The sequence below is a fragment of the Verticillium nonalfalfae genome (assembly GCF_003724135.2).
Source record: "Verticillium nonalfalfae strain VnAa140/NRRL 66861 chromosome Unknown scaffold_15, whole genome shotgun sequence".
NCBI lineage: Eukaryota > Fungi > Ascomycota > Sordariomycetes > Glomerellales > Plectosphaerellaceae > Verticillium > Verticillium nonalfalfae.
The window spans coordinates 73,273-101,067 of NW_021167240.1; the positions used below are offsets into that span (position 1 = coordinate 73,273).

Genomic DNA, 27,795 nt, shown 5'->3' on the forward strand with positions numbered 1-27,795 from the left:
TTCTCAACTCCATGGCAAGGCGTTTGAAGTATCAGACGTAATGGCACCGTACACGACTTGGGGGGAGGCAACGCAGTCCAGACAACCCAAGCAGGCGCGTCATCTGTTCAGATGTTGCGAGCGCGGTCAATATACTCTTGAGCAGGCGTCTCATACTCGCTTACAAAGTACTTGGTAGCATTCTTGCCAAGCCAGACGGTGAACTTGGAGATCTCCTCCCGCAGACGGCTCACGGACTGCTGATCCATTGTCGTCTGAGCCACGAGCTCAGGGAGGGAGACGATGAGACGGCAGAGATGCTCAGCGCCATACGTGTCGCAGACAGACTTGGGTCCATTCTCCCCAGTCTTTTCCCACTCCTTGCGGATCTCGTGGTACTGGGGGCGCTCAAAGCTTGACGGGTGTGAGTCAAAAGAATCACGCTTTCGAGGGGGGGGGGGGGGTACATACCGATAGAGGAGAATGCGACTAAGCGACTTCTCAAAGTACTCCTTCAGACCCGCCATGGTCTCCTCGAGAATGTCAACGTGCGGCGACTCAGGGTCGCGCGACGGACGTTCGTACTCGAGATAGTCATTGATGATCTGATCGACCGGATGCGGGTGAGGCAGCGGGACGAGCTGGTTGTTTTTGGTCACGTTCTCCCAGTCGTCAACCAAGATCCCCTTGATGTGATCTGGGACAGGCAGCCTGATAGAGGGGCGTGTGTGAAACCCATCCTCCTGAGGATTTGGTCAGTGTCTTTTCCACAAAATCGAAGCAAAACAGCAAACGATGCAGCCGAACGAGAAACGCCACTTGGCACAGAAGACTACACAGAAATTTCTGTGAGACTTACAAAGCTCGAAACTGAGCCAATCTGGGGCTCTTCGGTGTCTGGTCTGGCGATGGAGCGTCCAGGAGTTGTGACGACACACCCCCAGACCGTGAGACTCCATTCACCATAGGGGAGATTGCGAATTTTCTCTGCAGGCTGCGCCTCCTGCTCAGCGTGTTTGATCACCGGTCCATCTACTGGAGCCTTGTCTTGGAATTGGACAGCGCTTAGGGTGCCCTGCCGCTCTGTCTGTTCCTCGCACCTCTTCTCAACCTTCTTCTGCGCCTTCTTCTTCTTAAGAGACTTGGCGGCTGCTGTTTTGTTGACCCGTTGGCCATAGTATACATACTTCTTGTCGAACAAGCACTTGCCAGCCGGGTCGACGTACAGATGGTCTTGCCTAGGCAGCCTTTTGAAGCTGTCGTAGGCGCGAGGAGGCTCCCTCCAGGTGGAAACATACAACGGCCTCACTAGAGTCTGGGCCTGCCGCGATGAGGTACAGCGGGGGGAGGTGTTGTCGACCGCAGTGCAGGTTGCAAGGGATGAGGTAGCCATCTTCAAAACACCGTTCTCAAGGCTGCCGACAATATTGGATTGGCCTCCAAGCAAGTCAAAACTCTTGTTTCTGCTGGTATGTGGTGGTCAAATGCAACGCGAGGGTGAAAAAAAGAGCAGACGCGGAAGCAAGAGCAGTAGCGACCGGAAGCTCGCGGAAATGCAAGCAAGTAAAGCAATCGCTGTGCCAGGTGGAAGGTGCGAACCTTCCAGCATGGCGTCCCGCCAACAAGCAGGCAGGGCAGGCATAGCAGGAATACTCAGAGAGCCATGACAGTGTTCTGCGCCAGTACAGACACCATGAGACCGTATTTTCCTCGGTCGTCAGGACCCTCGCCGAGCGCTCTGAAACAAGGCAGATGTTCAGTAGAGTGTCCCACCAGGAGACTCCTCCCTCTCGAAAGAGGCAGAACCCTTGGTCTGAGACCAGTCAACATCGTTCCATAGAGTGTGTTCTGTTAGAGAAAATAATTCCTCCACGTTGGCTTTCGCCGCCTCCATTTGGGCTGGGCATCTCGAGGGCACGCCGCGTTGCAAGAGATATGTGGCCCACTCGTACGTGTCTGGGAACATTTCTCTGAGATACTTTTGCGTCTGCCTCAAGCGTTCGTCCTGCTCGCGACGCCACCTGCGCTCCATGTCTTGAAGCTGGGCAGCAGTAGGGGGAGGCGGGATTTCCTCCGCCGTGTCATATGTGGGATCGTAGTCTTCGTCTTCAGAATATTGGAGTTGCTCTTCTTCATGCGCAGAATGTCCGCCATTGGCGGCTGGGACTTGCGACTGCTGGGATGCATGTGACGCCTCCTGTGAAACTGGAATGACCGTGTCTTGCGAGCTTGAGGAGGACTTCTTGGCTCCTTGTTCTCTATGACTGCAGCTCGAGAGAGACTGCTTGTCCGCCGACGGAATTTGATAGTCGTTGGCAATGGCCTTGGTAATCGTCTTGGCAATGCTGTTCAAAGTGGCAGCAATGCCGGTGGCCTGCCCAGCTTGTGGCGCCATGACAGACGAAAAGTAATGAGAAGCCATGTTCAAAGAGGGTGGTACAGGTAGGACTTGGTTAGTGTCCAAATGCCGGAGAATTTTCTCTTCGAGGCGTTGTGATTCTCTCTTTTTTAGAGCAAGAATCGGTATTCTCAGCAAAAAGCAGGCAGCCGGGCAGAGACTGTATGATTGCTGACGACGAACGAGTGTTGTATGACGGATGGTTTCTGGCTTCGACTGAGCTCTGGAGGGCGAAATGACGGCTTTTAAGTAATCCAAAAGCACACCCTACTGGCTGCCGTCGGAGAGAGGCCCAGCAAGGTCTCAAGCCTAGATTTGCTTGAATCTTGAAGCTTTCGATTGTGCGAAAATCGTGGTTGGCTGATGACATGGAAGAGACTGTCATGGCGTTTGGAGGGTTGTCCAACCAGTGCAGATCGTGGCTGGGACCGACCTGAGCGCCGTGGACTTCTCGTCGGAGGAGCCTTATGAGCTATGATGGCTTGGGAATAAGGCTTCCCGGGGCTGATATGGTTCCAGAAGAATGGGCCGTTGCCTCGAGAGGGCGGTCAGGTAAGTCAAGGTTGGGCGGCTGCGATCACTTGATTCACCAACCACATTGTGGGTGCTTCTCACATCAAGAGAAGGATGTGGATCACACGACACCAGCATCTCAATAAAAAGGCAACGGGAAAAAGGAAAAGCGATACAAACGATGCGTGACAGAATATGAACGTAACATACCGTCTCCAACTCGTAGTCTCGAGTCCGGCGAGGCCCACGGCCGGTAGCAAACAAGCTCGCGCTCCTCTCCTCGCTCCCCCGGGCAGAGTCAGTGCCGTTGGGGCGCAGACCCTTCTTGGGCACCTTGGAGGTGCTCTTCTGAAGGTTCTTCATCTGGGCGTGGAGCTGGGCGGCCAGTTCCTTGTTGGACTCGGTGAACTTGCGGATGCGGTCGGGGGCGACCCAGTCGTCCCAGGTGTTCTTCCAGCCCTTGTAATGCACGCGGTACTGGTAGACGTCGTTTTCCGTCTCGGGAGGCTGGATGTCGAGGACCTTGGCCTCGTAGAGCATCTCGTGGTGGAAGCAGAGAACGCGCTCGTCCTTGGCGAAGGAGGCCTGGTCGGGCTGACGGGCTGGAGCCATGACTGGCGGCGGTGGAGGGGCGTAGACAGAGGGTTGAGAATCTCAGATTTAGGGTTTTCACAGATTGGAAAGTCAACTCTGTCTCGATGTGTGGTGGAGTTCCTGGGCAAGAAGAGGGCTGAGCGACGAAGGCGATCAGAGCTTCGCGGAGCTTGATGGAGTGAGCATCAGTAAGGGGGATTGAGGTGAGTTCGAAGATACTGCCTCGACAGTGTAAGAGGCTTTGCGCACAGTAAGACGGCCGAATCTTCGGTGAGGGCCAGGCGCAACGAGGTACAGATAGTACAGTGTGAATGAACCTTGGTGCCCAGGATCTTGTCTGGAACTAACACGTACAGTGCGAGACGTCGATGCGCGTGGGATCGTGTCCTCTGCCACTGAGTTAGCGGATGCTCATCCAGGCGAATACAACCTCATACGCACCGTGAAGCTCCGCAATTGGCACAGTTGGCCTTTCGAATGCCACTGAAATGGGAGTTCGAATTCTCGCCGCGTTGGCACGACTGGAAACCCTGGATAAACTTGGCGTAAATGGTAGTGGGCGTAAATGGTAGTCGCCGAAATGGATAACCGAATCCAGTGAATTGATCAGCTGTGCGGACACATCAGTGGGCTTTGCGGACAACGCAGTGGACTACGCAGGTTACCGAGATGTCAGGCTTGTGAGACGGAAACGCGCCAGCGCGGGCCCTCGACGCGTCTGGCATGACCGCGTCTCAACCACACCCACTCCCACCCCTCCTGCTGACTACTCTCACATCGGACACTCATTCTCGGAACTCATCTTCGCCTCTCACTCCTCGCGCTGCAGGTTTCTCACACTCGTGAGCCTGACAGTGTATACATCCCTCATTAGGTACATTGACATCTCTTCACCCACATACAGCCTGTCTGGTTCGTCACCCATCACCACAGTCATGGCGCCCACCGAATCCAGCATTCTCACCAATTATCTCACCATCGCAGCCAAGCTGCCCACCATCCTATCCTTCGACCAGTTCGCCGCCCTCTTCCCCCGCTCTCAGCAGTCCAATCCCCAGATCCGCTCTCTGTACCGCGACCTCCAGCACCAGCGCAACGCCGTCGTCGATGCCGTCACCGCGAACATTGCCGTCGAGGAGAAGCGCGGCCGAGCGATGCAGCGCGAGGCCGCCCGCATCAAGCGTGAGGCGGCGCAAGAGCAACCCGATGTCGAGATGGAGATTGAGCGCGCAGTATGTGATCCCCCCCGCCCCTCTCCCCCCCTCCCTTTTCTTTTTCTTCCCGTAACCTCTCGGAGCCGGCACTGAAGCTGGACGACCCTCCATCTCATCTAACCCATCTCCCCCCCGCCGCAGCTTTTCGGCCCCATCAACGGCAGAGACCCCAAACATACCCTCGAGACAATCATCCCCGAGCTAGACAGCGCCGTCGCGGACCTCGAGGCTGAGATCCAGAAGCTCGAGGCGGAGGAGGCGGCCCTCGTAGAATCCATCCAGCAGACGGTCGGCAGTCTCAGCGACCTCCGGTACGGCCGGCTGTCGAACCCGCAGCTGCCGGAGGAGGTCATTCACGGGTTAAAGGGCCTGCAAGAGCAATGCGACGCGAAGAAATGAGACGAGAAGAGAGGGCCAATAAAAAAAAAGAATGTGCACGTCCATTACGATTCGATCATCGGTCTTTGTTCTACAGTCATTACATTGCGAGACGAGGAGGGGAAATTAGTGACGACGGCGACAGTGTCAAGTCGCCTATGTATACCTTCCTGTCAGCCGGCCCGAGGAAACCTTAGAAACCCCCCAGCGAGATACCCATCATGATACATTCGTTCCTTTCTCCTTTCCAGTTTCCCGATTTTGTTGCCTTCAGCTTGCCCTTTCACGTCTGTCAAATCCCCGAAACCCCCGACCCAACAAAGGGGCAGAGAGCAGGTCGCTTAGGTGCGGGGCCCGTTGGGGGCGGCGGCCATGCGGCGGTTCATCATCCTGCGGCTGGCAAAGGAGACGAGCAGCATGACGGCCCAGTTGGGAACGGTAGCGAAGAACCAGATGAAGTAGCCGACGGGGACGGAGAGGCCGTGCTCGGCGATCCAGCTGTTGAAGGGGTGGAAGGCGTGGTTGAGCAGGTGCCAGTCGGCGCGGTCGTGGGCGGCGTGCAGGTCGACGAGGGTCTGCGCGGTGACGGTGGTGCCGTTGATGCGGCGGGCCCAGATGTCGACCTTGTTGCCGGGCGGCAGGAGGTCGATGGCCCAGAGGCTGTTGGCGTTGCAGGAGAAGATGGTGCAGAGGACGGGCTGATCGTCGCAGTTGAGGAGGGCCATGTGAGGGGCCTTGGAGTCGAGGGCGAACTTCTCGGCGGTCGCGTTGAAGGCCACCTCGGCGGGTCCGCACTGGTCTGGAGAAGGAGGGACTTCGTGTCAGCGGTGTCATGGTCAAGTGTGCCGGCCGCACACAGAGCAGGCAGGTTGGGCGATTTAAGCAGAAGTCAGAGAACAACATACTGTAGCAGGTCTTGTTGCGGCCGGTGATCAGCAGCCACCACTCCTCAGGGGTGGTCTGGGAGGGCTGGACGGTGGAGTAGAGCGTCTCCTCCCAGTTGTCGAGGGTCAGGATGGACAGCTTCTTCGCGCCCGTCTTGGCCTCATGCGCGTCGGCGGCATCGTATCTGTTGGGGTTGGGGATGTAGGAGGTAAACTGGTCGAGGTAGGTCTGGAACTGGGCCTTGTATTCCTCAAACTGGTTCTCAGCGGCCGCCGCAAAGAGCGGGAGCGCGAGGATGGCGGAGGCGAACAGACGCATGTTGGGCGCGTGGACGATGGACAGACAGACGGAGACGGAGACGGAGATGGAGGCGGAGGGAGAGAGGAGAAGGAGGGAGTGCGGAGGTGAAGAAATGTGGAGGTGGAGAGAGAGAGAGAAAGAGAGAGAGAGAGAAGCAGGTGGGAGCTTGGGACAAGTGGTGTCGAAGGAGGGAATGGGTCTTTTTCAGGGTCCAGCAGCGCCGAGGGGGGCCGATAAGATTGGAGGGCCAATTATTGCAGAAGAGATTCGTCGACGAACGCAAATGTCATCAGAACGGGAGGAGGATGGAATCCATTCTTAGGGTCTATCGCGACAGAGGCACCAAGTGGCGACGGTGGCCAAGTCACTTCAGGCAGAATGCGGGCGCCTCGAACCGCATCAACAAGGCGCGCCGTCGCAACATGGACATCCAACGCGTTCGACGACCTTCTCTGGCTACCTTGTAGGTATCTTACCACCTTAATTACCTTGCCTCCTGGCCTGGCCTACCTTCCTAGGGACACTCACTGCACAGCACCAGCCAGCCAGCTCAGTGAAGGGAGGCCCGCCATCAATCTCCCCACCCCCAAGGCCTCCATAGACGAAATCACACCCGTGCCTGCCTGTCAGGCTGCCAGGGGGCGTGTCCACGGCGGACGACGGGCCAACGGGCCAAGGAGCCAGGAAGCCAGGGAACTGGAGCCGCTTGGCACTGGGACCTGTCTGATTGGCTGCTCCTGGGTTCCCAGGTGCACGTTAACTCAGCTTGCCCAGTACATGGTACTTGTACCTCTGCGCCGTAGCTTCTACTCTGTCTTGTCTGTCTCAGGCGCATGGAACCTCAAGCTTGAGCGCAAGCTCGGTCTTTCACGACAGTCTCCAGCCACAAGCATCTTAAGCATCAGCCACATCGCGCATCCCACCTTGAACACACCCCACGACGCCAATAGCTTCACAGCTTGAACACAACACGCACACCCATGTGAGCCGAAGTTTTGGTTTCTCCGCAAGATGGTACGCGTCTCTCGTGCACCCGATACTCCATGACCCTGCTGACAAGGAATGCGCACAGCCTCCCAAGGCCGCATCCCGAGGCCGGAAACGCGCAGCACTCGTCGCGTCAGACGCGTCGCAACCTGAACCGCCAGCGCTGCCACAAGATGTCAACGAAGAGCTCAGCTTTGAGGGCCAGGTCCAGAGCACCCCCAGACCACGAGGGCGGCCTCCGAAGAACAAGCCAATCGCGCAATCGGGCCTCACGCCAGAACCGCAATCGGCCCCTGCGCCAGAATCGCAGCCGCGCCGTCGCGGAAGACGACCAGGCGCGAAGAAACAAGAGCCTGACACTGGCACCCAACCCAGCCAAACCGATGGGCCTGCCGCTGCAACATTCACTGCTAGCCAAGTGCATGTGACAGCTGACCCATCCGATGGCCCGCAAGAGACGATCAACGACGAGACACCGAAGCCTGACCGGCAGGTTCGCAAGAGGAAACGTGGGCGACCCTCGCTCGCAGAAACCGCTGCCGAGACGCAGCCACAGCAAGAGGACGAGCCGCCAGGGCCTCAAAAGACGCAGAAGCGCAAACGAGGGCGACCACCTGCCGAAGAAAAAGAACAAGCACAAGGCGAACCATCCGAAGCTCGTACACAGCAGCCACCTCCATCAACGACAGCCGAGGCTTCAGCAATCGAGACAGATCCGCCCGCGAAGAAGCCGAGAGGCCGTCCGCGCCGGAGCGACGTCTCTCTGCCATTTGATCCACCACCACCAGAACCACAATCACAACCAAAACCAAAACCAAAACCAAAACCAAGAGGCCGGCCCCGAACCTCGAACATATCCGCTGCCGAACCCCCGCAATCTCCCAAACCCAAGAACAAGAGCAAGGCACCACGGCCCTCGACCGATGTCCCAACCACCGAACCCGTGCCCAAGAAGCGTCGCGTCACCGCAGACTCCATGACCGACGTCCCTGCTCCACCGAAGCCCTCCATGCGATACCGCCATATCGGCACCAAACCAGCCTCGATTCCGCGCTCCAGGATCGAAGCAACCTGGATCCCGCTCCCCGCCCCCTCCATCGCAATAGTCACGTCTCTTCTCCATCTCGCCGAGCGGCCCGTCCTCCAGCGCCTCGCGACAAATACCAAACGCCGCGACCACGCCGCTTTTGCTCTCCGCACCGTCTCCCACAACCTCGCCCGCAAGCTCGCCCGCCGCTTCCCCTTCCCGCCAGCCGCCTCCGGCGCCCCCGGCCGCACTCGCGCAGTGGGGCGAGCAGCAGCCCGGGACGCCGATCCCCGCGACGAGGAGCTCGACTACGAGCGCTGCATAGACACCGTCAAGGCCCTCGAGCGGACTCAGACCGGCCTCCTGCACGGCAACGCCCTGCTCCGCGCTGAGGTCGCTCGCGAGGAGGCCGCCCTCGAGAAGGAGTACGCTGAGCTCGAGGTCCTGGAGACAAATGCCCGCTCCGAGATTCGCCGCCTCCGCGAGGACGCGCGCAAGGCGCACCCGCTCGTGCCTGACGAGCGGGGCAAGCCCGCTGTCGTCGAGTCGCGTCCCGCCGACAGGACACTTCACGTGGCTGATGCGCCGCCGCGGAGTTTGTTCCAGGACATCAATATGCCCGGTCTCGAGGGTATTGGTGCACGCCTGGGCAGTCATATGGAGAGTCTGCGCGCCAACCTGCAGCCCGTCGAGCATGTCGTGCCAGAGATTGCACGGAGCAGAGCGGTGCTGCGAGATGTATTGGCCCAGCATCTTGAGCCGCAGCAGTTCCAGCAGGTTTTGCTTGGATAGCCGCAATACGAGAGCTGGCGACTTCAGGAGAATGGCCGGACAGTACATGACTGATGACTCTGACTTGTAGCAAGCAAATTGATCACAACTTCTTTTGACATGTCTTGCTTGTGCATTGATGGCTTCCGTATTCTAGTTGTCTCCTATTGAATTCAAAAGCCAATAGCAGCGTACGTTCACGCCGAATCCATGCCGTTCTGATCAGTTGACTCTTATTACCTTGCTTGTAACCCCTTTTCGTGCCTCGCGAGTCCCGGGATTATCAAACATATATTCGGTCTTGTTTCGTATTCGTGATGACCACTCCCGCAAACTAGCATGCGTCGCAACTCTTCAGGCAAGCAGTGTCCTTGGTTCGAGGTGGTTTGTATCCTACTAATGCAGTGGGGGTAAGGTATGCTCTGAGCATCCGTCCTCGATACTCGTCCGCGCGGTTGCAGATGTCTCTCCTTTTTCCATGTCGAGTCTTCTATTCAGTTCATCCTGGAACTCCTGCGTGCTCTTCAGCATATCCGGTTGAGAAATGAACCTACCCTCGTATGCTGAGAGGTTCGTTTGGCTCGGTGCTGGCTCTGCAGCTGACTTGCAGCGTCGAACGACAGTACTACTACTCATCATCGACATGCTCGACGGGGAGCGAAGCGATGGGCTGCGTGATAAATGACTGCGAGGAGTCACATATCTCTCAACGGTTCCAGTCGTCAGCGTCGAATCTCGGGTGCGGCGCGTAAAACGTCTGCTTGTCAGCGGAGTGGTGAAGTAATCATCAGTTACCACGATAGATTCTCTCATTGGCCGACTGATCAGTTGCGCAGGCGTTACTGGTCGAGCTTGCGTTTCGCGAGGTTGCGGTGCACCAGCCACCGTCACAATGGCTTCAGACACGTTGTCGTCCTCCTGAATGCAATCATGTCTTTCTTGCTCAGCTGCACGCACCAATGTGGGGATTGTGTGAGACATTGAACGTTTTCGCATATTCGTTGCCATTGCTGTTGCAGGAGATTGTAGGTGGCGATTCTTGACGATATCTATGCCCTGTTCGAGTGCTTTGAGCTCCTTGTAGCCCCCTTCTGTTGGGAGAATTTCAAGTTCAGGATACTCAAGTCGCTTGCCAGCAAAGGCCACATGACCACTCAGAGATCTTCCTGCCTCGTCCAGAGGCCCTGATTTGGGAGGAAGCAGCTTCTCCAGCCCAGTTTTGACAGCTTTGCCAAATTTTCCAGAGAAGGACCGAGAGCCGAGTTGCAAATCAGTCATGGTAGCTGCTGGGTCTTTGTCAGTGATCCAATCAATGCGTCCATCGCCAGTCGAAGCAACAATCGCAAAATCTCTGGACTTCATACCATCCGAGTACCCTGCTGCCGCGGTCCGTTCTTTTCGTGTTTGTGATGGCCATCTGGACCACGCTTCTGATGGCGATATACCCATGTTAGGGTTTTGGAGGACCCTCACTCCCCGATCCCCAAACTCATGATGGGGTTGGTTTCTTTTTTGTTCATCATGCATTACTCGTCTTGGAAGCTTGGTTCCAAGATAACTTGGCGACGCAGGTTGTTTCTGGCGATTAGGATCATCGTCTGCTGACAAGTGGTGTGGATTGGGAACAGTAGCGTCTGATGCGTTGGTCGACTCGAGTGGTATGCTCCGCTGGACTCCCCTCCATCTCCCGACCTTGAGATGAACACTGCTGTTGGAAGCTAACTTTTTCCGATCTTTCTTGACCGCTGCAGCCCTGACAGCTCCCTTGCGAGACTCTCGCTCCAGTTGAACAGCCCTCTGCCACAGGTCGGTAGTACTCTCCTCTAGTGCTGGAGTCAAGTACATATTTGGCGCCGGAGTCCGCGTGGTTGTTCCTTCGTGACCTTGTAAAGGCTGGTTTGGGGATCGGACGCTGCCTCGGTTCAGGCCCACGGCCAATGTTTCGGCCGGTGCCTCAAATCGCGGAGTCGCCTGAATGTCAGTCTTTGAACTTGATTTCGCCCGCTTTAGCACAGGAATGTGAAGCTTTTGCAATAAAAACGACGAACGGGTGATGGCCACTGGCGGTCCAGTCTCTTCAAATTCTTCCTTGAACTTGCTGTGCTTGAGAGGGGGGCGCCCGCGTTTTGAGAGCACATCACCGAAACGCTTCTCAATAGTCTGTAACTCAGCCTCTTGGTGCCGATAGCTCGATGTCTCTGACACTGTTAGTGAAGATCCCACATGCGCAGTCTGACGGCGTGAGCCCGTCGTGGTAGGGACTATCAGATTGAACCCGGACTCATCCCCACCAAGCATGAGATTGTCAGAACCCTTCAAGAAACTATCTCCGTCTGTCCCAAGCCCTTCGATGGACGAGGTTAGCCACTGTCTAACCCGGTCTATAGGTAGATGATTGGACACTCACATCGAAAGGGTGGCAGCTGAAGACCATGTAAGCTTGTTGTTGCATTCCTGGTCTCGCTGCCGGTGCTTGATATCTCCGGTGTAGGCAGGCAGACGACCTCTTTCGACGGACAGCTTGTGTCGAATATGTTGGTGCCGACAGTAAAATTAACACACCTCACATCTCTTGCAATCGATGTTTCCTTATTCGGCATTGAGTAGTTGGCAGTGTCATCATCTTGGCATCGTTGCAGAGGCTGACACGTTTGCCCTTTTGTCAGTTCAGAGGATTCCAGAGATGGGCAATGACGCATGACTGCATCCTGTGGCAGCTTGGTGATGGTTTCCTCGATCTCAAACGCCAACTTCGACGGTGGTTCCAGAGCTCTTCCTGTGACATGTGCATGGTTTGACAGCCCTTGAGTCATCAGCCATGTACATAGAGCCGAATTGCCGTCTGGCGAATTGTCGACATGGTACGAACTGTGACAACGTGGGCTTCCGTGGACATCGGCCATCTGTTCAGGTCGACCGGCATGTATGAGCAAACGGCATGGTTCCGACGACAGAACATTTGGGGTGTCAAGATGCCCAACTGGGCGCATGCCAGGTGAGGGAGGAAGGTCAGGAAGTGAGGTCCGCTCTCGAAGAACAACCAGGGTGGCTAGACCCCCAGGTGTAGAAAATAAGGATGATTGCGGACAGCTACTCCGACGCCGACTGAGATCATACTCCATGTCGCGTCCATCTTTGTTAGGCTCCTCTACGGCGTTGGACTGGTCGTCTGCTGCAGCTTTGCGAGCCTCGGCATCAGCCAAAGACGCATTCGCAATGGAAAACTCAAGGTGGTCACGGGGACCGCCTCCAGGAAAGTCGATAGGGGTTGTAGAATATTTCACGCCAGAAGCGGACCCGGTACTCGGTTCAGGCTGCTCTTCTTCGCTCTTCAACTCGTCTTGGATTCTCTTGTGCATAATTCTCTTCAGTTCGGCTCGACGGGCCATTTCCTCTTCACTGGTACCGAGGCCTGCTCGGGGTCCTGTTCTTGAGCTGTGATGCGACTTGTTTCGATGGAATTTGGTGCGGACAAGTTCAAGTGGACTGTTGCTCTTTTTGCCACTCGTAGGGGCATCTACCGGGTCGACATCTGAATTCGAGTTTTCAACAACCAACTGACCAAGTTCGATAGACTCGTGGTTCGGCATCAGGGACGGGTTTGATGACGCTGCGCCCAGAGACCGCAGGGAAGCCGCAGTGCCTTGCTGAAGACTGGGTCGAATACGCGCAGTGCTGCCCGGCGTCCAAGACTCACACAGTCGGGTATCCGAGACCTTGACGGGCAGCGGGAGTACAGGAACAGGTATCGCATTCGGAAGCGGTGTATTGCTTGCCACATTTTCATCATCTCCTTGTCGCGTCCTGCAGCAGCAGAAAGCCGACATACTTACTTGAACCAATTTCTTCCAGTCGTCGGGCGGAAAATCGGGCTCCAGAGTCTTCCATAAGAACGTGTTGACGAGGATCCGAGGAAGAAGAATCGACCAACACAGCGAGTAGATCTTCCAAATGTTGACTTGTCCGTGGAAGAGATTGCTGAATGCCGTTTTTGGGCTAGAGGTCATTGGGCACGAGAGATACGGCTCGCGATGCCATCCCCGTGTAGATGAACCTGGGTAAACGAAGGCAGAGCAGACTGTAGAGGAGGCATTTCGTGTGAAGGGCAAGTCGAAGACGATGAAGAGGTACAAAAAGGCAAAGCAGCAGCGAGGAGGCGAGGCAGCGAGTACCCGGCAGCATGTCGCAGAACGACCGGCCGTACGTCTTACATCCAATGTAGAGGCGCAACTGCCAGGTCTCGCACCGTGGTCTGTTCCTGCTCGCGCACGACGAGCCTGAAATATCGCAAATCGGATACCGAGGTGTCCGTCATCGAGAGTCGTTTAGCTGCGTCGAATGACATTGCCCTGTTCGCGACCAGACTGTGAAAGGACCTTGCTCTTCCACATCAAGCCAGTTACTATCGACGCTTGCTGATGACTTTTCACCAAATATGCAGTTCACGTTGTCAACCAGAAGCGACAACCAGGAGCATGGCTCGTCGATAGCTGAACGGCAGAAGCCGTGCCAATTCAGGACCTTGGGCAGATGGGTAGGTACATTGCTTGAGGTCAAGGGCGAAAATGGACCTGGGTGCTCCTTCTTCGCAAGGTGGCTCACGAACTTGGCCATCATAAATGGAAATGAGCAGGAGCACCCAGCCAGCGATCGTTTTCTGTGTGCCCTGCCCGGCCTCATGTTCATTCCAAGGTACCTACCCAAGTAGCTTTGCTCGTGCCTCACCTCATCTTCCCAGACTTGAGACGTCCACAACTGTGATCTTCTTTGCGGACTGGCAAAAGTCCATCTCAGTGTTGAAATAATGCCCGGTTCTTCTCGGTCGTCCATCCAGCATACGATGTGTGGGGGCATGCCCGTCTGCTACCCACCTGCCTAATGTATCTCATGTCAGACGCCCCCGACTCAAATCCCAAGTCCAGGCTCCCACGCGGCGCATATCAATCGAGACTTGCTTCTTCACCATGTCAGATCAAGCGATCCGGGCTAGCTCGCTGACACACATGGGCCGAGGCGGATAACGAAGAAGCACGACTTGTGCTGGCAACAGAAGAAGCTTCTGCAAGCATTCGACCACTGAGCGCTATTTGTCAAGGGATGATGCATCTTTGCTTTCCGACGCCATGCACGGACAGAGGCTTTCTCTTCGGTGGCCAACATGGCTCTCACGAAGGAGGCATCGAAAACGGGTCAAACGACGAGGAGGAAGAAAAGAGAAGAAGTAAATGGACGGTGTTACATGCAAAGACACAACAGCTCAATGTGCGGTACTTCTGGCTGGAATTGTATCCACAACGTGTAGACCGGCACCGCAGGCACTCACCGGCCGGCGGCTTCCACCTGAGCTGAACCTCGGCCGCGCGACTACAAGGGATGCGGCAGTGCCGCCTGTCTTGATTCAGGGGCCTTGCCTGCAGACCACGTCATCGAAAATGTCAAGAGGGGAACACTGGGCTGGTGCAAATGGTCGAGAACATTCGGCGGTTTGCAAGATGTTGCGGCGGCATGGTACGTCCTTGAGACAATCTCAGCATGTCCCGATCCTTCTGGTCTCGTTATTTGATCATTACGAAGAGATTGCAGACGTAATAAGCTTCTAACGTCCACCAAAGATCCAGGGCCCACCCTGATCGTCTTTTGTAGAGTTGAGTTTCACTTTTGTGAGTGGTTTTCACTGGGTCATGGTGCCCAATCACGGCGGGAGATGATGGGCGCTTCGCTGACCAGGGATCGCCACCAGGGTCCGGCAGCCCCTTTTCCTGGGGATGCCAACGGTCATGTTCAGCCATCCGGGCTGGCGCGCGCGCGCTCTGCGAGTTGCCCAAGAAATACCCACTGGTTCTGGCAACAACAGTGTCGGTGGCTGGCGGCTCTTACTGGCAGCGTCGCATCTCTCGCAAAAGCACGGGGATCCCACGGGTGTCCACGAAACTTGGCGAGTGACAAGCGACGAACTACTTCAGATATTGGTCCACCGACGCCGGGTGTTTCCATCAAATGAACAAGCCTGGGCCGAGCATCCACCCATCCCCATCCAGGCTCGATGTCCACCAGTCGTCAAATCCAGTCCTTGTGCAGGGCGATCTGTTGGCAGGGCTCTCCCATGGACTCCGAAGAAGAAAAGCAGAAGAAAAGTTTCGAAGCCGCCTCCCACGACGGGCTGTGAGGCGAATTTTGGAGGCCGTCAATCAGATCGAAGAAACGGCGTGGAAAATGTCGCAATCCAAATGAGGTTGCAGACCTGTCCAGCGTTATGGAATTCCCTGGTGGGATGACATGACTCTATTGCCGCCCTACAGGGCCCTCTTGTCTCACACATTCGCTGTCGTTGCACATGTCCATCCACGTGTATGGCGAAACTGAGTGGCTCGCTTCTCGCTTCACAGCGAAAATTGCGATTTTTTAGCCGCCTGACGCATGCGTGCACCAGCCAGTAACGCCAGCCTTTTGGGTCGATCGAAATTCAATCTGGCTTGTAATGTTAAGCATGCGCTCTCTCCCGTCACTACCATCCTGTGGCATGGCGGTCTCTTTTGACGCCCCCTCTCTCGATTGGTGTCCTGGGCAGCAAGGCGTCGACAAGGTGAGACTGCCAGCTGCCGAGTAGGCCATGTCAAGAACGTCACCAAAGTGCACCAAAGTGGTGCTTTTGGCAACGCGGTAACTTTTGCGGCTGCTGGGCAAGAACGGAACCTCGACAGAAGCAAGACACACGCAGGCGCCGCAGGCCGCCATTTGAGCTGGTCGGCGCCCTCTCCAGCCCTGGCCACCTCACAGCACCGTCCGAGCGATATCCAAGCTCGACCATCAGCACAAGCCACGGGACTTCCCCTCACCACAAAACGTAGAAGACCGAACAAGCCGTGCGGCTCTTGCTGCTTTCGCTAAACGGAACGATGCTGACGTTATCCTGCATCACGAAGCCGTTGTCACGACTGAATAAACGAGTCGACTTGGGCAGCTCAATTTCCAGCCACCGACCGGCTCCTGGCTGGCCTGGAAGCTGCAGCGAAGAGATCGAGGGTCCACCATTTGAGTCGAGAAAAGCCAAGTTACTGCCAGGGAACGATCCCTCGTCCCACCCATCGGAGGCTGGGCGGGCGGGTTCAGGGGTCCGCGTCTGGTGCGACGATTCCCAACCAGGGGGTGGCCTGCTGCGGTGGGGGTGATTGGCCCAACGCTATGTATCAAGTTGTCCCGTACCTGCATAAGGAGCGAAATCCAGGGGCACCGGCTTGATCACTTCACACCACCTTCTCCTTTTCCTTACGCCAGCGCGCATCGTTCACCGCACCCTGGCAGGGTCTGGGCGAGGCAGGCCCCGTCATCTCGGCCTTGAGGCACACTTGAGTGGGGTCGTCGAGAGATTAAGGAACAGGCCAGGAGAGGAGAAGCAGTTTGGCAGTGTGGTGCCTCGCACTACTGTACCATTGCCCGCCCGCCTGCGTTGGTTGTTTGCCTCGTTCCCCCGCCAAGGCGCAGCGCTGCCAGATTGCTCGAGACCAGGGCTGCCAGGCACCACCCGCCAGGCCAGGAGAGAGGATTTGAGAGGAGAGCCAGGGTCTAGATGCGAGGGCGACGGACAGTCCTATGACCTTGCAAAGGCCAGGCGGGTGCTGCAGCTCACAGACTCTAGACCGAGCGATGTAAAAGGACTCACCCTCCTCCTCGTCTGCTCCTCCCCTTCCTCCCTCCCCTCTCACCTACGGTCTTGTCGTTTACTCGCAATCCATCCTCAACCTTCCAGTCATTCTTTAGTCCTTGTGGCACTTACATTCCTTCAATTGCAGCATACAGTCCTTCTGATCACCCCTCACCCGAGATTCCATTCTTTTCAGCAAAGCAAACTGTGTCTGCTAGCTACTCAACGCGAAGTTGATCTTTCGCCTTTTTGAACCCGTGCATATCAAATAACAACGACGAACATATCCCTCGAGGACTACCTGAACAAACAAACAAATCACTCCGTACAAATCATCACCAGCATTCACAATGAAGTCTGTCATCGCCGCCGCCGGCCTCCTGGCCGTTGCCAACGCCTACCAGCCCCGCCACTACCACTGGCGCCGCCAGAACGAGACCTACCCCGAGGTCCCCGCCGGCTACACCACGCTGACTGTTGAGGTCACCGAGGTCGCCACCATCACCTCGTGCGCTCCTACCGTCACCAACTGCGCTGCTGCCTCCAGCACCCTCCCCGCCTCTGACCTGTCCGTCATTGTTGTCACCAACACTGTCGTTCTCTCCACCACTGTTTGCCCCGTGGCCGAGGCTGCCACCATCTCCAAGTCCATCATCAAGGAGCACGAGACCGGCTCGCTTCCCGGCTCCACCAAGACCGGTGCCGTCCCCGGTATCACTGAGGGCCCCACTGCTCCCGCTCCTACCGGCTACCCCACCCCCGAGATCACCACCTCGGCCGCTCTCCCTGAGGCCCCCGTTGGTGACGACGAGGATGAGGAGGACGACGACGAGGACTGCCCCACCGACGAGGGCGATGACGACGAGGAGGATGACGGTTCTTCCGAGGGCGAGAACGTCCCCTCTCAGACCAAGCCTTACGGCGACGCCACCGTCACTGGTGCCATCCCCGGCTCCGGCTCTGACGATGAGCTGACCACCACCACCACCGCTACCTCCACCGGCACCATCACTGTCACCGTCGAGAAGCCTGAGGAGACCGGTACTGGCTCCACCCCCGGCTTCGGCTCCGACAACGGCTCCTCCGAGGGTGAGGGTGCCTGCCCCTCCGTCTCCGTTGTGACCGTCACCGCCCCTGCTTCCACCGTCTACGTTACCATTGGTGGTGGCGCTACCGAGACCAGCAAGGCCGAGTCCACTCCCGCCCCTGGCGGCGACGACGAGGAGGACGACGAGGATGTCGACGAGGAGGACGAGGAGGACTGCCCCACCGACGACGTTGTCACCATGTCCAAGACCATCACCGTCGAGCCCGTCCCTTACCCTACTGGCAACAACGGCACCCTCCCCAGTGGTGTTCCCAAGCCCACCGGTGCCCCTGTTTACAACCCTGTTTACAAGCGCACCCGCTTCAGCAACGCCAAGCCCCAGAGGCTCGTCTAAGTCTCTGATCCGGAGACGTCGCAGCCCTTCTCCCCCAGAAGCGTGTTGTATATGGAAGTGTAGATTCTATATGTCAAGCTCCCTCTTTCTTCGTATACGAGAAGAATCTATGAATTCATGACAACCTTCGTTTTTCTTTTTTTTTGCACAGTTTCAAAGCAGGTGATTGATAGAACTTTCCTCGGCCAACTCCCTGGAGAGCCGGAATGCGGTGTTTATCGGGAGGAATATGTTCTATAGCGTTGCAGCCGGGTGGTCTGGCCCCAACTGGTTCAAGGAAAAAACAGTTGTTTTCATTTCGTTCCCATGTATGACAACATGTTGGGCTCTCTTTTACTCGCTTCTCGTAGCAATGGGGATGCGGTTTGTGGTCGAGACCGTATGGTTGGATCTATTGATGTGTGTATGTGTATGTCTTGTGAATCATCAGTTTCATTCGATCCATGTCATCTATACCTTTGCTCAGGGGCAATCACGAATCGTGTAGATCAGACGGCGTTGGTCAATGCAGCCTGCAGTTGTTTGTTTATTCATGCGTGATCAGTCCGAAAGATTGACCGGGATGACGGGTGCGACTGGTGGCTTGGACGCAGACTTGTCGGACGAACGTGCCTTGCTTCATGCGATCGAGCCAGAACATGCTACTTCGGGAAGGGCTCGCGTAACCGTCTTTGTCTGGTCCCGGGGCCTATCATGCATCGGCTACATGTGCTATGGAAACCTGATACACTGCGATCAATGTCTGTATATACTTAGCATCCGTCCCAAGGCAGGTATCACATGTCATATTATGGTCATGGGTTGTATTCGTCTCGCACTGCAACCCAAGAGCCAAGCGTATGGGGAATCTGGCGTGACAACCGCAGATCCAGGCCTGTCCCATCCAATCTACCTCTATCCAGCTCAAACGCCCGCACCCCTTGGCGACGCCTGTCGCGCATCTTCGGCGGCGGCAGCAGCAGCAGCAGCAGCAGCAGCTTGCTCCCGCCTTCGCCGGCGCCAATCGGCCTCCCGCTCCCTCTCATCCTCTTGCTGTCTAAGCGCAATGCAAAACGGTGACGCCGCGCGTATGCGGTCCCCCTTCCATATGAAAATGAACGGGATCGGCACCATGACGGCGCTCAGGCCGCCGAGCAGGGCGGACGCGCCCGCGACACCGAGGCGGTCGAACAGCGGCCGCGTGGCGAGGGGCAGAACGACGGCGAGGAAGGACCGGGCCATGGAGGCGGCGGCGTTGGCGGACGCGGCAAAGGATTCGTAGGCGTCCGTGAGGTAGTTGAGCAGCGCCATGAAGATCAGCATGAAGCCCGCGCCAAAGGGGAGGCCGGCGAGCATGGGGACCCAGAAGGGAAGAGAGGGGCGGGCGGGGAAGCCGAGCCAGAAGAGGGAGGCTACAAAGAGGGGCCCGCCGACGCAGGCGAGGGGGAGGCGGCGGTACTCTTCTTTGCGAAGGGCGGGATGGCGCCGGCGGAGGCGCGTCAGGGTCGGGTCGTAGGCGAAGAAGAAGGGGAGGCTGAGGAGAGAGCCGCCGCCGATGGGGAGGAATGCGAGACCCGTGGGGCCGGGCCCGAGACCGTAGAGCGTGTTGAAGATGATCGGGAAGGCTTGGAAGGACATGTAGAAGATGGCATAGATCAAGGCGAGGTAGGCACAGGAGCAGGAGACAATGGGCTCGCAGGCGATCATGCGGAGCGGCCTAGTCAGCACCACGGTGACGAGCTGGTGAAGATCCGTGTGCTCGAGATCGCGTGCTGCCACGATGTGAGCGTTGCCTACTGGGTCTAGTTTTCGTAGATGTGCGGCGCGGCGGGCGAGCAGGATTGAGGCTGATGTCTCGGGAAGATAGAACAGGAGAGGAATCAAGGTAGCACCGGCGTAGATGAGCCCGATCCAGAAAGTCCACCGCCAGCCGATAGACGGCGAGCAATAACCTGAGATGATGGGGGCGAAGAGAGGTCCGAAGCAGGTAGTCTGTAAGTCAAGGTATTAATACGTGGGCAGATATAAGGACGCGAGCAGGACGTACAGCCATGAAGAACGACATAGCACGGCCGCGAGTCTCGTGGTTTCCGTATATGTCCGCCATGATGCCCGGAACGACAGCTATCGGAGCGCTAGCGAAGACGCCAACAAAGAGACGGAACACATTCAGCGCCGCAAAATTGGGCGCGAGAGCGCAAGCTAACGTCCATACGGTGAACAGAATGAAAGTCACGTTGGTGATGATGCGGCGGCCAAAGTGTTCACTCAGAGGCCCCCAGAGGATGGGTCCGAAGAAGTAGCCGATCATGAAAACGCAGATGGGCAGGATCTGGCGTTGCGGCGAAGCAATGTTCCACTGTTCCGATATATATGGGATGGCATTGGATGGCAAAGCCGATCCCATGGTGCTATTGATGATGAGCATCATGGTGAGGAGTAAGATGAGGAGCTTCCTAGTCTGGTGGTCGTCAGTCGTTTCTCGTGGACAAGCTGCTGTATCCAAACAGTCTGACTAATGTTTGTGCTCACGCTGGACCAGTTATAGGGGTTTTCAGGATCGTCGTCTTCCCATGATACTATTGTCTTCTCTTCGTCTTCTCCGGATGTGCATGGCAGGCCATTATGCATCTCTTTCTCCTCGAGACTTTGCCTTGGTCGCTCGCCGGGAGCTTTGGCGGCTGCGCCCGCTGGGTCAGGATGCCGAACGGCTTCGAATGGTGTTATTATGTGATATTCTTGCAAACGAGAGTAGAGGCCATCAGTGGAAGCCAGACCATAAGATCGACTTACCCTCAACGACATCCCTAGTGTTTTGATATTCGTTACTCTGAGACATGTTCAATTGGCATTGTTGTTGGTAATATCGGCCCAATATACTATGGGCAACGTCGACTCCTCCAGCATAAGACGTGTTACACGGTGTTGCCAAGCATGTAGATGGAAGGGCGCAGATGTGTAGGCCCGTGACGGAAAACTGGATAAAAAGTGACGGGCTTACTGAACTGGGCAGGGGAAAGCCATGGCGGGCATGGTGTCCGGTTAAGAGATCAAGCGCTGGCGGTATCGGTTCCTTAGGACCAGAATGTCCGCCCACATTGAGAGGTCCGATCAACGATCGACCTGCAACTTGGAACTATAGACTGAGGCGCTTTCCTATTTAGTTCCACGAAGCATTACAGTCGAGCGAGATCGGACTTAGAGCACACACAGGTGCTATTTCCATTGTCGGCCCCAGCTTGCCGGCCAAATTGACGGTCCCAGGGCTGATGATCATCACCTATGTGGCCCAGAGAAGATGGGTGAGGGGGCGTCGGCTGCAGACAGTGACGCCAGGGACTTGGCATGGGCGAGGGAACATGTTTTCCGGCCGATGGATTGACCGTCGATGAGCCGTCTCCAACCGTATCTCGGCATACTGCACGTGACAATGCGACTTTTGACGGGCAATGGGCCAAGCGAACTTATGAAGGTATGGTTTCTGGTGAAAGAAAGGGGTCGAGGGATTGGCTCAGATGGCCACTGTCCTCGTAATACATCTTTGCGATTTTGGGTATCTGTAGATTGAATCGAACCGTCTCTGAGCTGTCGACTGAGGCCTGTTCTTGTATATTCTCTTCACGTCTCAAGGTTGATGCTTTTGCCGAACCTGGCATATAGTGCGACCTTGAGCTCCGTCATCTCGTCTGTTGTTGACTCGAGCTTTGCCTCCAGCTTCTCGACCTCCTCCTCAATCTTGGCCGTCGCCTCGCCCAACATCTCCAAAGCTTGAGGCTGCAGGACGTTGAAAAATGTGTCGCCAATTTTGTAGCTAGGCAATCTGTCAGTAAAAGTGACATCATCAGGGCGCAGCTAGCGTACGGTACGGTGTCGTCCTCGTCAATGAGCTCGAGCTCGGTGTTCAGATCGTCGAGTTCCTCCTTCTCTTTCTGTTCGGCACAATCCGGTCAGCGGCCGCATTTGCGAAAGGTTTCAAGGGCCACCACGTACGTTCTTAACCTTGAGCTCGTCCTGTATCGCCAGTTCGCGCTGGTGCAGGCGACTGAATTTGTTGATCTTGTCCTGGTCCTCTCTGCGGACTTCAGTCTCGTCGCCGGTTGCATCCTCGTCCTCTTTCGTAAGCTGCACAGTAATCAGCTCAGGCTACGTGTCGGTTGCTGTAGAGTCCTCATACCATTCTTCGAGTCATCATCTTGGCGACTATTGTGTGGTCGGACTCGGACTCGTGCTGGTGACGTGTGTAATCGAGGAGCTGTAACGTGACGCTCTGAATCGTTGGAGCTCGACAATTTGACCGACTGGGAGTAACCCCTCTATCGCGGGGACGCTGGTGGCGTGCGAATACTAATCTAACACTGTATTTCGCACATGCTGCAGGGGTTCCAACATTGCTCAGCTGCCGCCTGTTTCGCCATTATAGTCACTTCTAAGTGACTTGAAGTAAGGAATAATGTCATTGTTCATATCTAAGTGTAAGTCAACTACGTCTGGGATGCCCCTAGCCTATCATCTAGTTTACCTTTAAATCCATAAGACAACTGGTATTTGGCCATGTTATGTAAAAATTCGAGCAAGCTATGAGAAGACAGCTGTTCTCATCTGTACAATGCTGGCCGTCGTTCACAACTTCAAGTGAGAGGAGCAATTCCGGGGCCATAGTGGTGTTCAAAGTCGCGTTAACAGGACGTTTCAGCCGCTGTTGATAGCCAGCTCGTTCCCAGGAGATGCAGGGAACACATCGGGTCAGCACATCATATAAGCATTTTCATTTAGAGAGCCTCAGTGACAGAGTATGAACCACAGTCGAATCAATGCGAGATCGTAGCTGCGAGCCATCCATACCGGTCGCTCCCAATACAGACAGGGTGATAACAGGGCTCGGCTGCTCACGTGACAGGGCGCCTGTCAAGTCCAGGGATGAGGCGTGGATCCAGGGACCTGGGAATGCTTGTGTGGGGCCACCATCAGCCTTCATGCAGCCTGGGGTCAACACCAGCGCGCGGCGAATGTGCAAAACGACACTCTTTCTATAATCACCACCTCCCCTAGCACAGCACAGCACATGATGGCTCCCATCAAGAAAGCGTACCCCCGGGCAACGGCAAAGAAGATTTTGAAGGCGCACTCCAACTGCAACGCCACCAAGAACCTCGATGTATTGGTGCGTTGCCCCCACGACGCGTCCCGACGCGCTGGCTAATACAAGCTAGGTGTATCTCAACTATATGCGGTTCATGCAAACGTGAGTGTCTCATGCTTAACAACAATGTCGTCAGAACTGACTAATAGATATCAGAGTGTTGAAGGAGGCAGCAATCGACTCCAAGGCCTCTGGAGAAAGAACAATTACGCCGACGAGCGTGCGCAGGGCGACCGTGGTATGTCTGAATCATGGCGATGTGATGAGCCAAGTCTAACACGACAGTAGGATGCGCTAGCCAAGTTCAAGAGCTGAGAGAAGCCGAATTTCTCCTGCCAATCATCAATATGGCCCCAAACCTAACGATCATGACGAGCCGACACGCTGCCACTACGAGTTACACGACACCAACGACGGAATGAAGTATAACAACCATGGACCAGGCGTCGGGGGCATGCCGTCGCAAAACCTATGATATAGAGAATATCTGCTCACGGAGCGCCCAACAGATCTCACAGTTGACCCGAAAGGCGTCTCTGTAGTGAACTAGATTGCTGCGGAAAGAATCGTGTGGGGGTACGGCGATCGTAGTTTGTGGGAACTGGCTTGGCCAATGCTCTCTTCTGCGTGAAAGTATCGCGGTGGGAGTCGACGGTTAGATACCCGCGTCTCTAGTCTATCTATCGAGCCTGGGTCAACATCTCTCCGTGCTGTACAGTCAGGGTAACCACGTGGGGGATGTTGCCTTTCAGAGGTAGGCTGCAGCCATCCCAAGTATGCCTCTGGGATGGTAAGGTTAGTTGAAGACAAGAATGCATAGATATATCACCATGCAATGCGTTCATAAAACCACAGTAGATACCCATTTTTATTTTGACGCGAGAGCTCGTGACCTTGCGGCCTGGTTCGGATGGGCCCGAGGTTGGAATGGGAGTACTGATCAGCTCAGGCGGCTGAGTGACGCAAGAGCGAACTAGCTAGTTAGAGCGGCTAGGTGGTGCCAACGCGGGGAAGGTACAAGCTGGAAGGAGCACGAGACAGTCTAGGCAGAACCAAAAGACGCTGCTTTCCTGGAGATGTATGAGAGAGACCAAGTGAATGACCCTCCATATTCTTTACAGCTATGCTTGAATGACAATGATGCATTCATCATGGTGAATTGGTGTGCGCACTGGCTCGATGAGGCCAATATCCAGGTGTCATTAGTTCTCGCTGGTTCTAGAACCCCAGCTCGGCTTGCCCTAGATGACCGGCACTAAGAAAGGGTCCATGCCCGGCCTCAGCAAGCTGGGCTCTGTGGGTGCTGTGTTTGGTGCTCCAGTGGATGAGCTTCCCCCAAAGCAGGGGTCACTAGTATCCACGCTAGTACCGGGCGAAAATCGCCTGCACGTCTCCTTGACCAGCTCACTTGCCGGACTTGCTCCAGCTTCCTCCACCTGGCCAACACCACAACCACAACTCCAATTCTCGCGATCCCTTCCTAGAACCCCGAATCCTAAATCCACATCTCGTCTCTTGTCTACTGCCGGCGATCTTCTATTGCAGCTCAGCTTCGACCTGATTGCCCCCACTTCTCATCACTACTGTCTCCTACCGCACCTTCCCGTCCCGCATTCAGTTGCAAACTTTCGCGCAGCCTATCCACGCCCTCCCCAGCCCTTACGTCCTCCACAATGGCCGCCTCCGACGTTCAGAACCCTGCCGTGCAGGCCGAATCCAAGTCCCAGAAGAAGAAGAAGGCCAAGGCTGCTGCCGCCGCTGTTGAGCGTACCGAGTCGCCCGCGCCCACTGCCTCGCCTGCCGGTGAGAAGGCTACCGATGCTGGCGATGATGCCTCGGAGAGCCCCTACGTCCGTGAGCTTCAGAAGTAAGCCACATCAACATGTTCTGTTCTCATGATGCTGGACTACTGCTGACGAGAACCTCTGCATCGCAGGAACATTCGCAACATTAACAAGAAGATCGTGAGTTTCTACCTACCTTCAAGCGCTGAGTCAACCGTCGTGCTGATTCGATTTCCAACAGTCCAACATGGCCAAAACCGAGGCCGTTATTACCGAGAACCCCGGCAAGTCGCTTGAACAGCTCCTTGCCGCCAAGCTTATCAACGCCGACCAGAAGGCTCAGATCAGCAAGAAGCCCGCCCTTCTCGCCCAGCTCACCCAGAACGAAGAACAGATTGCTCAGTTCAAGAAGCTGGACTCAGAGTACCGCGCCAAGGCCCAGCAGGACAAGGCCGTCCATGAGAAGGAGAAGGCCGAGCTGAAGACCTACTACACTGAACAGATCGAGAAGGAGGTTGCCGCCGCTGTGGAGGCGGCCAAGAAGTCAACCAAGGGTGACGTGGACACTGCCGTCTTCGAACACCTGAAGGAGGTCTCTGGCTTCCTCCGCCTTGCCGCTGCCCGTCGTGAGGACCCAGCCGGCCAGTCCGAGGATGCCGGTCGCGCCATTGAGGGAGTTCTTGGCAACATGTACGTTGGCGACGACGATGCCGCCGGCAGCATGATCGCCCTTGTTCGTGGCAGCAACGAGCGCACCTTTGACGTTGATGGCACCTTCCTGGATGTGACTTGTTAGTGTTTTCCCTCACGAGCCAATCGTGTGACGTGACTGCTAACACTGCTTTCCAGTCGCCGATCTCCGTACCTGGGCTCGTGCTTACATGAAGGAGGCCCCTCAGGTTCGACGGGCTCCCGAGACGGAGCACCTCGAGACTGAGGGTGACGCCCAACCTGCCGCTGCACCTGCTCCTGGCACTGACCTGACGGTCGCCAATGCCAGTCTCACGGAGATCACTGCTGGCGACGATGCTGCTCTTGTCAACGGTTCCGCCTCCGAGAACGCCCAAACTCCAGTTGCCAGCAACGCCGATGCCAGCAACGAGGCCGCCAATGCTGCTGGCGACAAGTGGGATACTGGTAACGACCTTGGCGCGTCCGCCATCTCCCAGGAGTGGGTCAACATCCCTCGCGACCCTGCCGAGACCGAGACTGGCCTAGAGGCCACTCCTGCCAACGCCAGCAACACCCAGTCTTGGGCTGATGACCAGCCCGAGCAGCCCGTCCAGGTAAGAGAAGTATCCTGACTGGTAGCAAAACATTCGACTAACATGTTGATAGCCCGCCGTTTCCGCTGACCCTAACGATGGCTTCCGCCAGGTGCCCGGCCGCAACCGTGGCAATGGCAACCGTGAAGGTGGCTCTGGGTTCCGTGGCGGACGTGGTCGTGGTGATTTCCGTGGTGGCCGTGGTGGGTTCCGTGGTGAGGGCCGTGGTCGCGGCCGCGGACAGCGCGGCGGATCCTCGTCCACGCGCGGTGGCCCCCGCCGTAACGAAGAGTCGTAGAGACACTCGGTTCTTCGCGGCTGTCCGACGTCTCGAGCTGTGGACAGACTCACATCTTACAGCTCTGCACGCATAGCTCGCCGACGCCTCTACACGGCCTTTTGGAGGCGCCAGGCGAAACGAGGTCGACTTCAGTCTCGGGACTAACGACGTCACATACATTCCCTATCTCTCCCTCTTCTCCTCAGCTTTTCCACCCCACCATTTCACATTCTTCTTTCGGTGGAAGTGGCGGGTTGCAAAGCGGGTTTCCCTAATAGTCGGTTGCGGAAATGGAACAAAAAAAGAGCGTCCGGTGGCCGATTGGTTGGTCCGGTTTCTGGACTGCGGTCTCACGGAAGGGGCGGGACGGGACGGCATGGCACCGGCGTATGGCCTGGCTTTTGTTTTTCCGGGCCTCATTGGCAATCTTTTGTTGTACAGTACCTAAAAGCATAACGCGACATTGACAGCCGAAATGATTAGACGATACCCTGTCCAACCAGCCATTTCGTGGGGGTAGGAGTGTGTGTACGTGTGTGTGTGTGCGTATGTGTATGTGTAATGGGTTCGGTTTGTGGTTGGGTCATGCAAGCTGATTTTCGTGATGACTGAGATGATGAAGCCCGTAAGCCGCCGCACCATGAGGGGGGGGGGCAAGCCAGCCTTCCTGATTCGGCAATCCGCGAGGGTTCATTCTTGTTTTCCCTTCCTCTGCCTCTCCAACCTTTGCTCATCCAATAGAACGCTTCGCTCGTGTTGCTTCCAAGGGGGGCCGCCAAGAAAAATCCAATCCGTACATGATCTGGTGAGGGTGAGCAGGCGGCCACCGCATCATGTCACGCGCTGACTGGGAATCACCAACCAGGCGGGGGCAGGTGGTCTCTCCGACCTTACCCTTAGACGTGCAACGCCGTCCGGTGGACGTGCTCCTCGTGGCTGGAGCAGATGTGGTGCTGGCTATACGGCTCGAGGCACCGGACGCAGAGCCTCCGGGCGAGATTCGCAAAGTAGCGGCGCGAGGACGGGTTGCAAGGCATCGTGCGTGCGTGCGCTCTTGTTTTTTTCTTTCCTTCTTTTTTTCCCCCTCTTTTTGGGTCTCTGCCTTCCAAGACGGCGATGGTGTCGTCTGCTCTGCGGCTCTGGGACTTGGGGTCGCGCTCGGGTTAAAGCTTAGGGGTGCAGCGGGAGCGAGACCGGGAGGATCAGACCAGGGAGGA

At 56.3% G+C, this 27,795-nt stretch overlaps 12 protein-coding genes across 12 annotated transcripts; 5 read left to right on the forward strand and 7 right to left on the reverse strand.

Annotated features, from left to right (window-relative positions):
• Positions 1-107: 107 nt before the first annotated feature.
• EAF3 (Esa1p-associated factor) lies at positions 108-1,372 on the reverse strand (the record flags this gene model as incomplete). Its single annotated transcript, XM_028636347.1, has 3 exons — positions 108-393; positions 451-722; positions 839-1,372. The coding sequence occupies 3 exons, from the start codon at positions 1,370-1,372 to the stop codon at positions 108-110; spliced, it is 1,092 nt and encodes a 363-aa protein (XP_028497681.1).
• Positions 1,373-1,735: 363 nt separating this feature from the next.
• D7B24_002133 (uncharacterized protein) lies at positions 1,736-2,401 on the reverse strand (the record flags this gene model as incomplete). The annotated part of the gene is made up of 1 exon (XM_028636348.1): positions 1,736-2,401. The coding sequence occupies one exon, from the start codon at positions 2,399-2,401 to the stop codon at positions 1,736-1,738; it is 666 nt and encodes a 221-aa protein (XP_028497682.1).
• Positions 2,402-2,680: 279 nt separating this feature from the next.
• Positions 2,681-3,502, reverse strand: D7B24_002134 (uncharacterized protein; the record flags this gene model as incomplete). The annotated part of the gene is made up of 2 exons (XM_028636349.1): positions 2,681-2,686; positions 3,101-3,502. 2 exons carry the CDS (start codon positions 3,500-3,502, stop codon positions 2,681-2,683), a joined length of 408 nt encoding a protein of 135 aa, XP_028497683.1.
• Positions 3,503-4,419: 917 nt separating this feature from the next.
• Positions 4,420-5,097, forward strand: D7B24_002135 (uncharacterized protein; the record flags this gene model as incomplete). Its single annotated transcript, XM_028636350.1, has 2 exons — positions 4,420-4,716; positions 4,840-5,097. The coding sequence occupies 2 exons, from the start codon at positions 4,420-4,422 to the stop codon at positions 5,095-5,097; spliced, it is 555 nt and encodes a 184-aa protein (XP_028497684.1).
• Positions 5,098-5,417: 320 nt separating this feature from the next.
• On the reverse strand, positions 5,418-6,279 carry D7B24_002136 (uncharacterized protein; the record flags this gene model as incomplete). The annotated part of the gene is made up of 2 exons (XM_028636351.1): positions 5,418-5,875; positions 5,982-6,279. The coding sequence occupies 2 exons, from the start codon at positions 6,277-6,279 to the stop codon at positions 5,418-5,420; spliced, it is 756 nt and encodes a 251-aa protein (XP_028497685.1).
• Positions 6,280-6,683: 404 nt separating this feature from the next.
• On the forward strand, positions 6,684-9,067 carry D7B24_002137 (uncharacterized protein; the record flags this gene model as incomplete). The annotated part of the gene is made up of 2 exons (XM_028636352.1): positions 6,684-6,724; positions 7,273-9,067. The coding sequence occupies 2 exons, from the start codon at positions 6,684-6,686 to the stop codon at positions 9,065-9,067; spliced, it is 1,836 nt and encodes a 611-aa protein (XP_028497686.1).
• Positions 9,068-12,413: 3,346 nt separating this feature from the next.
• D7B24_002138 (uncharacterized protein) lies at positions 12,414-12,800 on the reverse strand (the record flags this gene model as incomplete). Its single annotated transcript, XM_028636353.1, has 3 exons — positions 12,414-12,481; positions 12,609-12,693; positions 12,744-12,800. 3 exons carry the CDS (start codon positions 12,798-12,800, stop codon positions 12,414-12,416), a joined length of 210 nt encoding a protein of 69 aa, XP_028497687.1.
• A 4,238-nt stretch (positions 12,801-17,038) lies between these two features.
• D7B24_002139 (uncharacterized protein) lies at positions 17,039-18,130 on the forward strand (the record flags this gene model as incomplete). Its single annotated transcript, XM_028636354.1, has 1 exon — positions 17,039-18,130. One exon carries the CDS (start codon positions 17,039-17,041, stop codon positions 18,128-18,130), a length of 1,092 nt encoding a protein of 363 aa, XP_028497688.1.
• A 903-nt stretch (positions 18,131-19,033) lies between these two features.
• D7B24_002140 (uncharacterized protein) lies at positions 19,034-20,948 on the reverse strand (the record flags this gene model as incomplete). Its single annotated transcript, XM_028636355.1, has 4 exons — positions 19,034-20,101; positions 20,157-20,570; positions 20,642-20,820; positions 20,903-20,948. The coding sequence occupies 4 exons, from the start codon at positions 20,946-20,948 to the stop codon at positions 19,034-19,036; spliced, it is 1,707 nt and encodes a 568-aa protein (XP_028497689.1).
• A 779-nt stretch (positions 20,949-21,727) lies between these two features.
• D7B24_002141 (uncharacterized protein) lies at positions 21,728-22,301 on the reverse strand (the record flags this gene model as incomplete). The annotated part of the gene is made up of 4 exons (XM_028636356.1): positions 21,728-21,920; positions 21,971-22,038; positions 22,100-22,231; positions 22,284-22,301. 4 exons carry the CDS (start codon positions 22,299-22,301, stop codon positions 21,728-21,730), a joined length of 411 nt encoding a protein of 136 aa, XP_028497690.1.
• Positions 22,302-23,174: 873 nt separating this feature from the next.
• D7B24_002142 (uncharacterized protein) lies at positions 23,175-23,564 on the forward strand (the record flags this gene model as incomplete). Its single annotated transcript, XM_028636357.1, has 4 exons — positions 23,175-23,270; positions 23,320-23,351; positions 23,406-23,487; positions 23,538-23,564. 4 exons carry the CDS (start codon positions 23,175-23,177, stop codon positions 23,562-23,564), a joined length of 237 nt encoding a protein of 78 aa, XP_028497691.1.
• A 1,358-nt stretch (positions 23,565-24,922) lies between these two features.
• D7B24_002143 (uncharacterized protein) lies at positions 24,923-26,596 on the forward strand (the record flags this gene model as incomplete). The annotated part of the gene is made up of 5 exons (XM_028636358.1): positions 24,923-25,116; positions 25,186-25,213; positions 25,275-25,824; positions 25,883-26,319; positions 26,372-26,596. The coding sequence occupies 5 exons, from the start codon at positions 24,923-24,925 to the stop codon at positions 26,594-26,596; spliced, it is 1,434 nt and encodes a 477-aa protein (XP_028497692.1).
• Between the last annotated feature and the right edge of the window lie 1,199 nt (positions 26,597-27,795).